General features: G+C 41.0%; 1 protein-coding gene across 1 annotated transcript in view; it reads left to right on the top strand.

Annotated features, from left to right (window-relative positions):
• The window catches only part of FNDC3B (fibronectin type III domain containing 3B), a 182,610-nt gene that overhangs the window by 26,540 nt on the left and 143,306 nt on the right, over positions 1 to 12,764 (top strand). The window contains exon 2 of the mRNA XM_019007844.1: positions 10,486 to 10,624. Coding sequence (XP_018863389.1) covers positions 10,514 to 10,624 — 111 coding nt within the window. The 5' untranslated portion in view covers positions 10,486 to 10,513. The remainder of the gene's footprint in view (positions 1 to 10,485; positions 10,625 to 12,764) is intronic.

Below are 12,764 nucleotides of genomic sequence, written 5' to 3'. Positions count from 1 at the left end.
ACTTGGAATAGCTGCCCAGGGAAGTGATGGAGCCCCCAGCCCTGCAGGTACTGAAAAGATGTGTAAATACTACACGTAAGGACATGGCTTAGTGGCACAAATGGCACTGCTTGGTTAACATTTGAACCCAGTGGTCTTCATGGCCTTTTCCAGCCTGAGCAATTCTGACTCTTCCTTTCGATGGATTTCTTATCTGTATTTGGATAGACTCTATATCCTGCACCTCTAAAGTTTGACAAGTGGTTATGGAAATTAATTTCCCTAAGTGTAACAAGGGAAAATGAAACTTCAGGTACATGTGACATGAAGCTTGAAAGTTGGTTTGCTTTCTGCTGCTTGTCTAAGTTTTTTTGCTTGACTGGAATTTTGTCATCTAAAGGATGCGTAAAGTTCACTTGAGCTTCAAGGGTTTAATTAGCTTCATTGGAGCTGTGTGTGCTTGTATCAATAGGGAAATATAAAAAAGCATGACTGTGCCCTTTTTGATTAAATACAAACTTTGCATTAAAAAAAAAAAAAATCAGTTTGCAGGAATTTACTTTCCTTTACTTAGGTCATCCTGGTTCTTGCTATTGGCTTGTATATGTGTCTTGACTTTCCACAGCTTTTTTTGAAGCCCCTTAATAATACTGCTCATACCTGAAAGCTGTGGTATCAAAGTCAATAGGTGAAATATTAGGAAACTTTAATTAACAAAGACTTGTAACTTAGTAATGAGTAACTCCTGTAACTGGTAGGATTGGAGCTGCTTTTAACTTCACCCAGGGTGGGAAAAGCATCTGTCCTGCTGGCACCATGCCTTGAACCTGCCTTTCAACCAACACTTCTGGGTTTGGTGTAGTTTTAAGTGCTGTTGGTTTCATAATTCATAAGACAAGCTGTTCAGTACTTAATTGTATTTAGTATTATTAAAGACCAATACAGTTTATTGAGAATAATTTCATTCCATTGCCTGAATGATTTGGCAGAGTATGGGAGTGATATTAGAAGGGTGAGGATTCAGAATTCAATTGGATACAGACCACCTGAGTGCTGGGTGACCCCACTGGATTGTCCTTGGTGTATAAACAGCACTTTGTTTCTCTGTCAGTCTGTGTTGCAAACTGTGCCCCAGTTCAGAGAGGTAGCAAACCCCAAAGGTTTTCCCTTTTAAACCATTTAATTGATAACCTGAGCTTTCTAGCTGCAGCAGGTGGCACATTCAGCATAGCATAGGTAAAGACTCTTTGTCTTCCCACCCTAAAGAAAACAAACCCCCTAGTATTATGCATTTAAAGATTTGGGGTTTTTTCATTCATTGATGCTTTATTATCATTGGAGATAAAAATCAGATACCTGGAGTGGGAGAGGCTTTTTTCCTGTAAGGTCCGGATACCAAAATTAATCAAAAATGGAATAATGACTTGACTTTTTGTATGTGGTTTCTTTTTTTTCAGGTCTTTATTTAAAGTAATTTTCTGTCTATCTCCAATTAGGAGAAGCCTTCATAGGTATCATACTGTCTTCATTTTCATGAAGCAGTTCAGAAAAGTAAAGAAATTCTGAAGAATGTACTTAATGTTCTGTGAAAGTGAGGGATGGTGTAATAAAGCTTCAACATTTTCTCCTGATGCTGAAAAGTTAGTGATGGGATTTGGGTGATGGGTCTTGGGTTGGTTTTCTTGTTACTAATGTGGTTTAAGCACTTGGATTTTGTGAGCACGATGATAATAATGGGCTCAACTTTCCTCCTCCATGAGAAACCTCTCCGGCAGCCATCCAGAGGTGCTCCCTTGCAGTGGCTGCCCCGTGTGAACGCCTGTTCTTGAATCCCAGGGTGGAATGGGAGATCTCTGCGGAGTGCTTTCCCACAAGAACACAATGAGCCACTTTGTCAGAGCAGCAGCGTCAGCCCGGAGTCAGGTTAGCGGGGAATGGCGACAGCAGCGAAGTTTGTGTTGCACAAAGGTGTGCTGAGACCTTGTTGGAAATGGGATTTGGTATGCAGGCTTTTCAAGAGCTGCAGATTGATATGATAGATAGCCCCCCCCCCCTTCCTATGCTTCGTAGTTTAATTAGGGGTAAAAGAAAAAGTAATCCCCACCCCATTGATTCTAGTAGATTCCCCATTGCACAGGAACTCCAGGAGAGATAACCAAGGTCTTTGTGGTATTACTGCAGAGAGATTATTATTTGAGAGAGCAGAGTTGAAAGGGAGGGTATTTATCGACAAATGGTGTGCTTATCAACCTGTAACCATGATTAATACTTTGGCTATTAAATGGAGGAAGAAAGCAAATAGATGAAGCATACCTGTGGCTTATCTGACTTTCACCTCTGTGCAAGAATGTCTCTTTGCATAGAAGTTCTGCATGTGTCCCTGGGCACGTTCTTGGGCTTGCAGCCCTGATCTGGGGGAATTCCGTACTTAATAAAAGTATTAGGAGTGCATAAAGATGTACTCCAGTGCAAATGTTTGCAGGATCAGGGCCCAGTTTGTAGATGGGTGTAGGTCTGGACTGAAGGGAGTTGTTCCTCCTCACACAAATTGCTTCAAGCAGATAGCAGGCTATTCCAATTGTGTTTAAACTTACTGAAGATCTTGCTATAGACAGTGTGAATATTTCTTGCAAATTGCTTTTGTCAGAGGCAACGAAGAGCACAGAGAACCTGAAAAGGGTGATTCTTTAGTTAGAAAATGTGCAGTGTTGTCTCTGTTGTGTAGAATGGCTCTCTGCATTTAGGGACCAGCCTGTACTCTGGGTGGAGGGAGGGCTGTTGGGCCACTGTCATCCTCATCTCATTGCCCTGGTGAAGGACCACAGCTGGAAGTGCTCTGGGCTTTCCTGCTGACCTGTGGAGAGGCAGATGTCATCAAAGAATAACAGAGAATCACAGAGTGGTTTGTGCTGGAAGGAACCTTAAAGCTTATTCTAGCCTGGGCCATGGGCAGGGACACTTTCCACTATCCCAGGCTGCTCCAAGCCCTGTCCAGTCTGGCCTTGGACACTCCCAGGGATCCAGGGGCAGCCACAGCTTCTCTGGGCAACCTGTGCCAGGGCTTCACCACCCTCACAGGGAAGAATTTCTTCCTAATCATATGATCTAAGTCTACTCCTGCTTTGTCCCCATCCTGTTTCAAGTGACTTGCGGTCTTCTAGAAAAGCACAGAGATGTTGAGTGCAGTTGAGAGTGTATTGTACAGCTGGCAATTAAACAGCTCCCAGAACTCTCTTAACTCAAATGTCTCTAAGGGTGGACAAGGAGCAACAAATTAGTTTGAAATATTAATTGCTGCTTGTATTTTTGGAAGTGCATAAAATAATTTCTCATGAAATGAGAAAAAAAGCTTGAAGTAGTTGCTATTTTAAAGCCAAGTTGTGTCAAAAACAGCACTAAAAATCACGGGAAGAAAGTAATTGGCCACTATTGTGCAAGAAGAGTTAAACTCAGCTTATGGCTGCTTAGAAGACTTACTGTGAAATAGTGTGAAAATTGTGTGCTTGAAAACTTCTCTATTTTTGCAGCTACATCCCTCGTGAGTCCCTTTATCCGTCATGATTAATATGGAGGAAGGTGAGGAAAGAAAGGTGTGAAAACAAAGAAGGAAAGGAATATAAATAGCAAAAATGACTAGCTTAATTTTCAGATTGAAGAAAAAGCACAGAAAAACCCACATGGTGAGAGTGAGTTGTATACAAGGTGTCTCTGCAGCTTGCTCTTCTACCAGCAGTGCAGGCTGTAGCCATGGTGTGTTTGCATGTTTTGGAATTGATTTTTGAGCAGCAGATGAATTTGCTTCTCTAATACTATTTGCAGAAGCGAGAATGCTGTGGAACCATTGGATTAGCTTGTCTGCCTGTGGCTTTTCTGCTCAGCCATAGCTAATATAAGCCTAATAAAAATTTTGAAGGTCTGTTTCACCCCTGGTGTATATTATTCCCTTAAATCCAGTTCCACAAGGCTTGCACATGAATATGATGGCCTTCAGGCACTGCACACCCCAGGCGTGGGTGGTGGTGGGAGGGGAGGGCAAGCTCTCTTTTCCTACATGAGTTTTCACAAGATTTCCTCTGGAAAACCAAGGGGAAAAACCCCTAGCTGGGTGAAGTTTTCCTTCGGTAAAAGGTTCCTTTGTGTGCCAGGTTGCTTTATTCCAATATTTCATCAGAGCTATTATCTGCTGATTAGTTGTACTTGCCCTGTGAAATAAGACACTCCAACATGATGCAGTCTGACTTGATGTCCCCATTCCTGATGCTCATTTCTGGTACGTGTTTGAAGTTACTTGGTTGTTCCATATCTTCCCAAGGTTAAGCTAGGAACCAATTTTCAATGGTTTTTCTGTTCCTGAATGACAAACATTTCCTATGAGGGATGTGCAGCTGGTTACAGCACAAATTTGTTGTTCTTTAAGATAATGGAGTTTCAAGCCTGGAAAATCTGAGGTCAAATTTTAGGTCTAAATAAATGCAAACTACTGAAAATCTTCATATCATCACCCTCTGGATTTCTGCCTTGGGAATCCAACACCAGTGTGGGGAAAAAACAGTGTTAACTTCCCTTGATCCTGCCTAGAATTGAATACTACTGATAATTCCATCTTCAGAGATGGAATGTACCATGCACATTGAAATGTGTTGTTGCTTAAAATAAACGAGAGGGGAATAAACCCACTGATTAATTACCGTGGTTAAGTTTTGAGAGGATGTTTATGCTTTTCAGCTTGCTGGAGATAGCATCCAGCTACTTGTGTCTGTGAAATGGCACAGAGAGCAAGCAGCAGGCATTTCACTACCTCTTCATAAAATGCCAGTGGATTGTGGATATGTATTCCCTCTAATCTGTTTTCTTTTGTCATAACAGATTTTTAGAATTGCGTGTATTTCTTCAAAATTGTTATGAAGAAGCCTCTCTGTTTGGATGCTTCCAAATTAATCTACCGTGTCTGTAATTAAACAGAGAAAGAATGTGTTCAGGTTTCAGTGACGCTTCAGACGGATGTGATTTAACTAAACTAATGAAAGCACATCAGACAAGACAAATTCCAGACTGTTTGTGCCTTGACCAACCATCTGTGCACATACCTCCAGGTACTGCTCATGTCTCGAGAGGCTTTTCTACATGAACAATTATTACCACTCCTCTTTCAATTGGAGTGGCAAGCCATGGCAAGAGTCTCTTGAAAGCAGCTATATTTACCACTCTGCTTTTCAGTGAAAATAGAATTGTGTTATGTATGTTTTAATTAATCCTGAATTTCAACATGTGCTGTACAAAATACAGTAGGCAAACGGGGCAGTGTGTGAGTTCTCTCATCTCTTGCACATAAATTCCAGCATTAGCAGGAATGTGCAGAAGGAGCACTCCTCATTCAGAGCCTTCCCATTGGTTAATAGACCCATATTAAATTCTTAGTGTCTAAGAATGTGTGTGTACAAATAAGACTATGTATACATATTCTCCTTGTATGTACTAGCAGATTTTTTTCCTAGTTATTTTTCTCTCTTATTCAAAAGATTATTCAAAATGACTTTAGAAAGCCACACATTTCTTCAACTGTATAATAACCAGCAGTAACATGATTTGGCATGCCAGGGTTTGATAGGCTTCTTCAATTGCACGTATAATGTCTTGAAAAATAGCAAATAATTTCAGGACTATTTCTCTTCACGGAAGAAGAATAAGATATGCTGCAGGTAATGGCTTCTGTGAATACTAAATTATTTTTTTTTTTTTTTAATTGCCATTCTATTTTACTGTATATCTTTTCCATAGTGAGTTTTTTCAGGGCATGTGTTTCTGAAGATCTGACCTCTCAGTGTGCCAATGTGTCCCTCTGACATGAACCTGTGATTCCATATGTATTTTTTAACCATGGCAAGGCCCTTTTAAGTAATTCCTCATTCTTCTTGTCCTGGTTATAACAAAAGTGTTTGAGGGTTGGTGCAGGGCAGTGGATGGGGAACTGTCCTGTGTTCACTTCAGTTCTGCAGGTGGTGCTGGAGATTTTGGGCTGACTGTGCTGTTGGGATGTGGTTTGGAGGATGCAGATCAGATGTCACAAATCCTTTCCTTTTTGGGTCAGAGAACTGCCAATTTCAGAATATTCTCACTGCAGAACCTGGTCCGGCTGGGGAGAGAAAGAGTTGCCTTGTGACTGCTGCTCAGCAGGGCAGTTATCAACAGAGTTTGGCTTTTGGTAACACCAGAACTGGCTTTGCCCATGGCTGTAAAGTACTAAGGAAGCTTCTGCTGGCTTGGATTATTTCTCTGGCCAGTGCAACAGCCTCTGTGCAAGAGGAGGTTACCCAGCCCCTACCATGGTAGAAGAGGGGTTCCTACAGTACATGTATTAAAGTAGTGGTAGAAAGGACCTGCTAGACTGTGTCACCCTGTGGTGTACCATCTCTGTGTCAGCTCTTTCATGGGGAAGTGGTAAGGGCTGTTTTTAAGTCAGGAAAGATAAAGTCCTTCCATTTCAAGTTTATACTGCATACGTTTCAAGAACTTTTTTATCAAGGCTAGGATTGAAGGTGGGGTAGCTTCTTACTCCTTTTGCAGTGTGTTCTCTTCTATTCAGGCAGAATACCCCTAAATATACACTGCAGGAATAAAATGTGCATTTAGCACTGAATTTTAATTGTATATTAAATAAACCTGGGTATGTGGCTCTACTTAGTATTGAAAACTCTCTGTCCTTGTTGTAGTACAACTTCTGTAATTCCAGATGATTGTGATAAAAAAGCAGAACACTTTGTTCAGGAGCTTTTAATGGTCTGCTGCAGGCAAATAAAAATCAAGTCTTTGCAAAGAGCAGTCACAGGACTCAATACTCACAACTCCTCTTGCTTCTGCCAGGTTCTGTGCATTTGTCTGCCATAGCTGGAAGAGGTTCTTTGGCTTTGTAGAAGACAGAAGGTAGGAAGAAAATCACAGAAAGAAAAATGTTCTTGGCTTCCAGCCCTATAAATATCATGGGTGAAACCTTCTAGGAAAAGTAGAATTGGGTATCTTGATGTGGTTTGCACTGCTTTTGGAATTTCAGGAAAACTGACGTAACCTGTTGGGTCATGTTCTTTGACCATACATGGACACTGCGCTTGTGATAGTTACGCTTCATTCTTCTGTGTGTTTGAATTTTCTCTATGGTGCCATGTGCAACTAATTTATGTATTACTAATTCCCATATTGAATTAATTTAAGGAAATGGAGTCATCTCAGGGATCAGTAGAAGGTTGCAGTACTGAATTGAAAATCAAGTTTGCAACAGTAACTTGCAGACATCAAAAGATTTGGAACTTTGGGGACAGAGACATCAAACTTGGATGGTTATTTCTTCCTTGCTCTTCAGCAAAGTGGAAAGCTGTGATTTCCATATTCCTGGAGGAAGCTAGACAGGGAGATGCAGCCTCTCACTCCATGTTGGCATTGTTGTAACCTGTCCCAGCCAAACCCAGGGAATGTAGACGCACAGGAAATATCCTTTTAACATTTAAATATAGTCAGCTTTCTAGACAAAACCCCAAATTTGAGTTAGTACCTGAAAAAAAGGCTGTGGGTTCGTATTTGGCAGTTCATATTTTAGCTAAGGAAGAATTCTCATATCCTGGAATGTGACCTGGCTCTCTGAGTCGAGTCTGGTGTTCTCTTCCATTGATGTTCCCAATTTGAAGGAAAAATAAACTGTTTGTGTTCAGACCTCAATTTCTTTGTATTAATCAGCTTTGCATCCCCTGAGGAAGGAGGAACCCTGGGCTTTAGGAGGAGTGTGAGAGCATGGCTAATAAATTTAAGTAGGATGGTTGAACAAATAAGCTCAAAAAGTCCATGAGGCTTGTTTCCAAAGGGTTTGGCTTTGCAGTGAAGTCTGCCAATCTCGTGGTAGATGTCTTAACTCTGCCTGGAGTACATCTTTGTGAAATACTGCCAAAAATTCCAGCCAATGGCTGCACCTTGTAGTCAGTACTGCTGCTGGTATCATCTCTGGTGGGGTCGTACCAGACCTGGCAAATACAGGAAGCCCTTTTTATTTATGTTTTCTTATTTTTTTGTTTTCTCCTTTCAAATGAGGCAAGTGTAGACATGGCTGTAGTGACAAACCATTAATAAAGCAAAAGGAATGTAGCTGTAACACTTTAAATAATGACACGTAGCAAATAAATGTCAACATATCCATTGTTGTGCCTGGAATGGAAATATTACTAGGAAAATATGTTGCTTTGAGCTATAGTATGGGGTTTCTTTTCCTCAAGAAAATAGTATCAAGAAAATAGTGTGATGCTTAAACTGGTAAAGCGCAGCTTTTGGATTCAGACTAAATGAATGTGTCATTTGTTTGGGGATTGGGGTTTTGTTTTGTATGAGTTTAAATAGTTTTTATGAACATTGTGTTCTCTACAGATAAACTTTAAATGTGATTATATACATTTGTAGACACACCAATTACAGATACATAAATAACTGCACATATAGCCAGAGTAGTTGGAGGTCCAACTGGCTATTGACTAAATCAGTCTGTTTCCATTGAAAGCTAATAATTTTTGTGCTCTCTGGTGTTCATTATTGAGCTCTTTCAGCCCTTTTAATCCCAAGCAGCTAAGAAATGGTCCAAAACCTCACATATTCTCTTCTTCCTTGTTAAACAAATATAACCCTCAAAAAGTGATGTCACACTCACTACCCCACTCCTCTCCCTCCTCCACCCCCAAATCCCAACACCTGTGAATATTGTTGTTGGACTTGGATCTTTCTTGAAATGAAAACCTGAAACTGCGAATTAATGAGAAGCAAAAGCTTTAGGATGTACCATCCTAACAACAACTGTATCTCAGGCTTCTGGAGAACCTCTGTCCTGTAATTGAGTCTTGGATGAAAGGAGGGATTTAATTTAAAGGTGGATGAAAATACATTGCCTCTGTTTATGTCTTCATGAAGTGATGATTAGAAAAGTGGTGTTTTCTCACCGATGAGAACAGTGGAAAGAGCTGTGAGAGTTGTGCTAAATTTGGTACTGAATTAAATTAAAATGCTGGTCTTGAGCTGGTATGGCTGGAGGTCACATTGCCAGGTTTGCACATCTTCTGAAAAACAAATGTACTTTCAGTCTTCTGGTTCTGCTTAGATGTGAAGGGGCCCACTTGATGACAGAGAGGAGTTAGATGTGATTCAGTCTGTGTGGGCACTGCCATCACTTCTAAATCACATAAGTGCTCCTCCTCAGGAGCTGGAGGAGCAGCTCTTGGTCAGGTTGATGTTTCTGATCATGAGGCTGTGCAGATGATGGGATTACATTGAGCTCTGGGAGAGGTTGATGAAAATGAAGACAGTGTATTTCAACTAAAAGATTTGAAGTCTAGCAGGATTTGGGGCTGAGGGGATATAGGATTTGCAGCATCCATGGAATGGGATGCTTTAGCCCTGGTGAAGTTGGCTCTGTCCTTCATCCCCTTTGGAGCAGCTGAACTAAACTCCTGGTTTATGGGTCTCTAGTTGTGTCCCATGCTCTTTGCCAAAAATTTCCCTTTCTATAGTGGTGTACTCTGATCATCTCATGCTAGCTGATCACCTATGGTGCCACTTAAGTCACAGCATATTTTTTTTCTAACTTGAATTTGGGATGTATATGAAATTATTCAGTATGACTTTGGGATTCCTTGGCATGAGAGGTACTAAGGAGGCTGTTCACCACTGGACATGTGAGGTTACTTTGCTTAGGAGTTGTGCAGAAGTTTAGATAAGCTATGTGATGAGATCATCCATTTTATTCACTAGAGCTGTGTTATTGCCCCATAAACCAGCATGATGATACCCTTAACACTGAATTAAGACTTGTTTTTACAAGGCAGCTTCTCATGGTTTTACTGATGCTCATGTATCGCACCAGTTAGCTGTGAAAGGGGGAGGGTGTGCTGGAAGTGATGTGTGATTTTTCACAAATCCTTATGTGATGTCATTGTTTTCTGTTGCCCTTCCTAGGACAGGGTGTTCAGAACATTGAGGATGTGCTGTTCCTCCTGCTCCAGCAGAAGCCTTAATCCTTTTGGGTCGTGATTAAGTGGAAGTCAGGTGTCTGGTCTTTGTTTTGTAGTGGTAGTTCACACTGTTTACAGGGCTCTAGAAAGAAAATTAAGGTGTTTGGCTTTGAAGTGTGGCTGTTGAGTGAAATTGCTGTAACATCTTAACTGTGTGGATGATGTAGTTCCAAGAGCTGTGGCAGCAAGCGGAATTGTGATTTAAGTGTCTCAGAACCTGCCCATTTCAGCAGTGAGGGCTGAGGTTTATAATTGTGGGAAAGAGTGGGAATCTGGCTACTTGGTTTTTGGAATTCTTGCATGGCAACTTGACTTCCCATCCTCTAATGGTTAAAACCTCCGTTCAGAGCCTTGAGCTCCCGTATGCCTCCTGCTACAAAAGCAGGGCTCCTGCTTAAGATCCTGAATGGCAGAATGACCTGAAGTACAGCAGGGTTTTTGCAAGGTCTTTAACTGATATTTTCTCTTGCAGGAAGTCTGTTGAGGAAAATTCTCCATGAATGTACGTCACAATGATGATGACCGACCAAATCCCGCTGGAGCTGCCGCCGTTGCTGAACGGGGAGGTGGCCATGATGCCTCACATCGTGAATGGCGATGGATCACAGCAGGTCAGAAACTGCCTGGCTTAAATAAACTATTTCTGGGTCAACAAGATACTTTCAGGATGGGGAAAATGGTTTTCCATAGCATTAGGGATTGCAGAGTATTTCCGGGGATGTAGACATCTGCCTTTACGCTGAGGAGACATTAAAACAAATATTTAAGTGTAGCATGAAATTGAATCTGTTTGTTTGCATGTGTGTTCATTGAAGTAAAAATAGTGGAATTGAAACTGTGGCTATAAATGCTGTGTATCTGAGGGCTTTGCAGAAAGTTAGTCTTATGATTTACTTGTGCTGGTTCTTGTCCAGCCATTTTACTAGCATTTGTGGTGAGATTAAGATTTTGAAAATGCTGAGATTAGGAAAAAAAATGGAAATAACAAAAGAAATGGAGAATAGCAGTGATGTCTGCTATTCTTTGCTTATCTGAATATACCTTCCTCAGCAGGCCTGTGTACTACCCTGTGCTTCATTATAAGAAGCAGATGTGAATTTTGAGTGGGTTTTCAGACAAAGGCAAGTTTACAGTTGCTTTTATTTTTTTTTCTGGGAGATACTCTCTAATAAGCTTTAACAGAAGTTGGTAGAGTGATCATAAGACCACAGTGATGCCTTCATGTCACAATACCTGGGGGTTCAAGCTTGTGAGTGGTGGGTTTCCAAATATGTCATCTGGGGTCAAGGTGTCTCTTCACAGAACATCAGCCCTGGCAATATTTTTGTATCGCTCAATTTGGTTCTCTCCTCACATGAGAAATTTCAGCAAAGTATTGTAATGAAGGTAGAAGCAAGCTGTTCTTCTTGAATTGGTATAAAAGGTCATTCTGTTACTTCTTGTTCCCTGGATCATTTGTTCCTCCTTCCAAGCTGTGTTTTGAGCTAGGGCAACCGCAAGAGGAAGAATAATTTCTGCTTTCCTGGTGAGATTCTAAGTCTTTTTTAGTTATCTGAAATCTCATTATGACATAGATTTTCATTGTTGTGATTAGTTTGGTTTTTTTAAATCATTTTTGCAAAGTGTGCTTTGACATGAAAAAATAGAAAAGAATTCTTTTGGTGGCTGTATTTACCAAGCCAAATATTCGTATGCTTAGATGAAGGAACAGTCTTATTCATGCTGGAAGGGATAATTGTTCTTTAAGTATACACTTTCCTCCTAGCTGGAAACCACTTACCAGGTCAGACTGTCCTGTCAGTGGGTCCTTCTGTATTACAGAAAGAATAAGTGAATTGTTCTGAGCCCTCCTTTGAGATGGTGCTTTAAGCCAAATCTTTCAATTTCCCCATCTTTAATGATTCAGCAGCCTGGCTTGGCAGATGCCTCTGTTGCCTTTAAAGTAGTTTCTCGGCTAATGTTTTGCATTAAGAAGAATTGCAGGTGCACTGGAAGCCCATTGCTTCTTGCTTTTGCTGTGTTATGCAAGCACAACTCAGTAGAACAGTTCTGGGCCAGGTCCCTCTTCTGTGTGTTTGCTGAATGATGCTTTTAGATCTCATCTCCTTATCTCTTGAAGTACCTGTAGCTGAAATACTTTTCCATGGGATAGTTTTTCCATGGGACTTTTTTGGCCTCTAGTCTGGATGTGCCCTCATCTATTGCAAAGCTTAACTACCTCCGTGCTTTATAATTTTCATCCTGAGCCTTTCAGTGGTGTCTTTGTTTTTTAAAAGTACAGGTCTAAAAATGGAATGAAATTGGAATAAATGATTTGTTTGATCTTTGCAAATGTTAATTTTGTTAAGAGAAAATGTTAATTGCTCTTAACATGGAAACAAGTGTTAAGTGTTTGTTGAAAGAAGTTTATTTTAGTTACTTGTAAGGTGGGAAGAACCTTCAGGATAGATTCACATAGGAATGACTTTCTTAAGAAAGATGGTTTATATGACTCCATAAATAGGCTCTAGCCTTAGGAGGACACACATTTACAGGGTGTAATTACAGTCTCCATTAGAGGCTGATGGTGAGAAAGCATCACAGCAGAGCTGAGCTGGTGGAAGACAAGGAGTGTGGAGCTTTCCAGGCTGCAGTGTGGCCAGCAGGCAGGTCAGTGCCTTGTGCTTTGGGGCTGCCAGAGTGGAGCTTCTGATGGGCTGCTCTGGGCACGCTGGCTTTGCTCACCCTCATGTGTTACTGGATTTGTGAAGC

Source organism: Parus major, chromosome 9, assembly GCF_001522545.3.
Source record: "Parus major isolate Abel chromosome 9, Parus_major1.1, whole genome shotgun sequence".
In the NCBI taxonomy this organism is placed as follows: domain Eukaryota; kingdom Metazoa; phylum Chordata; class Aves; order Passeriformes; family Paridae; genus Parus; species Parus major.
Note: the sequence above shows the minus strand (reverse complement) of the source record. Positions and strands in the feature narration are given on the sequence as shown.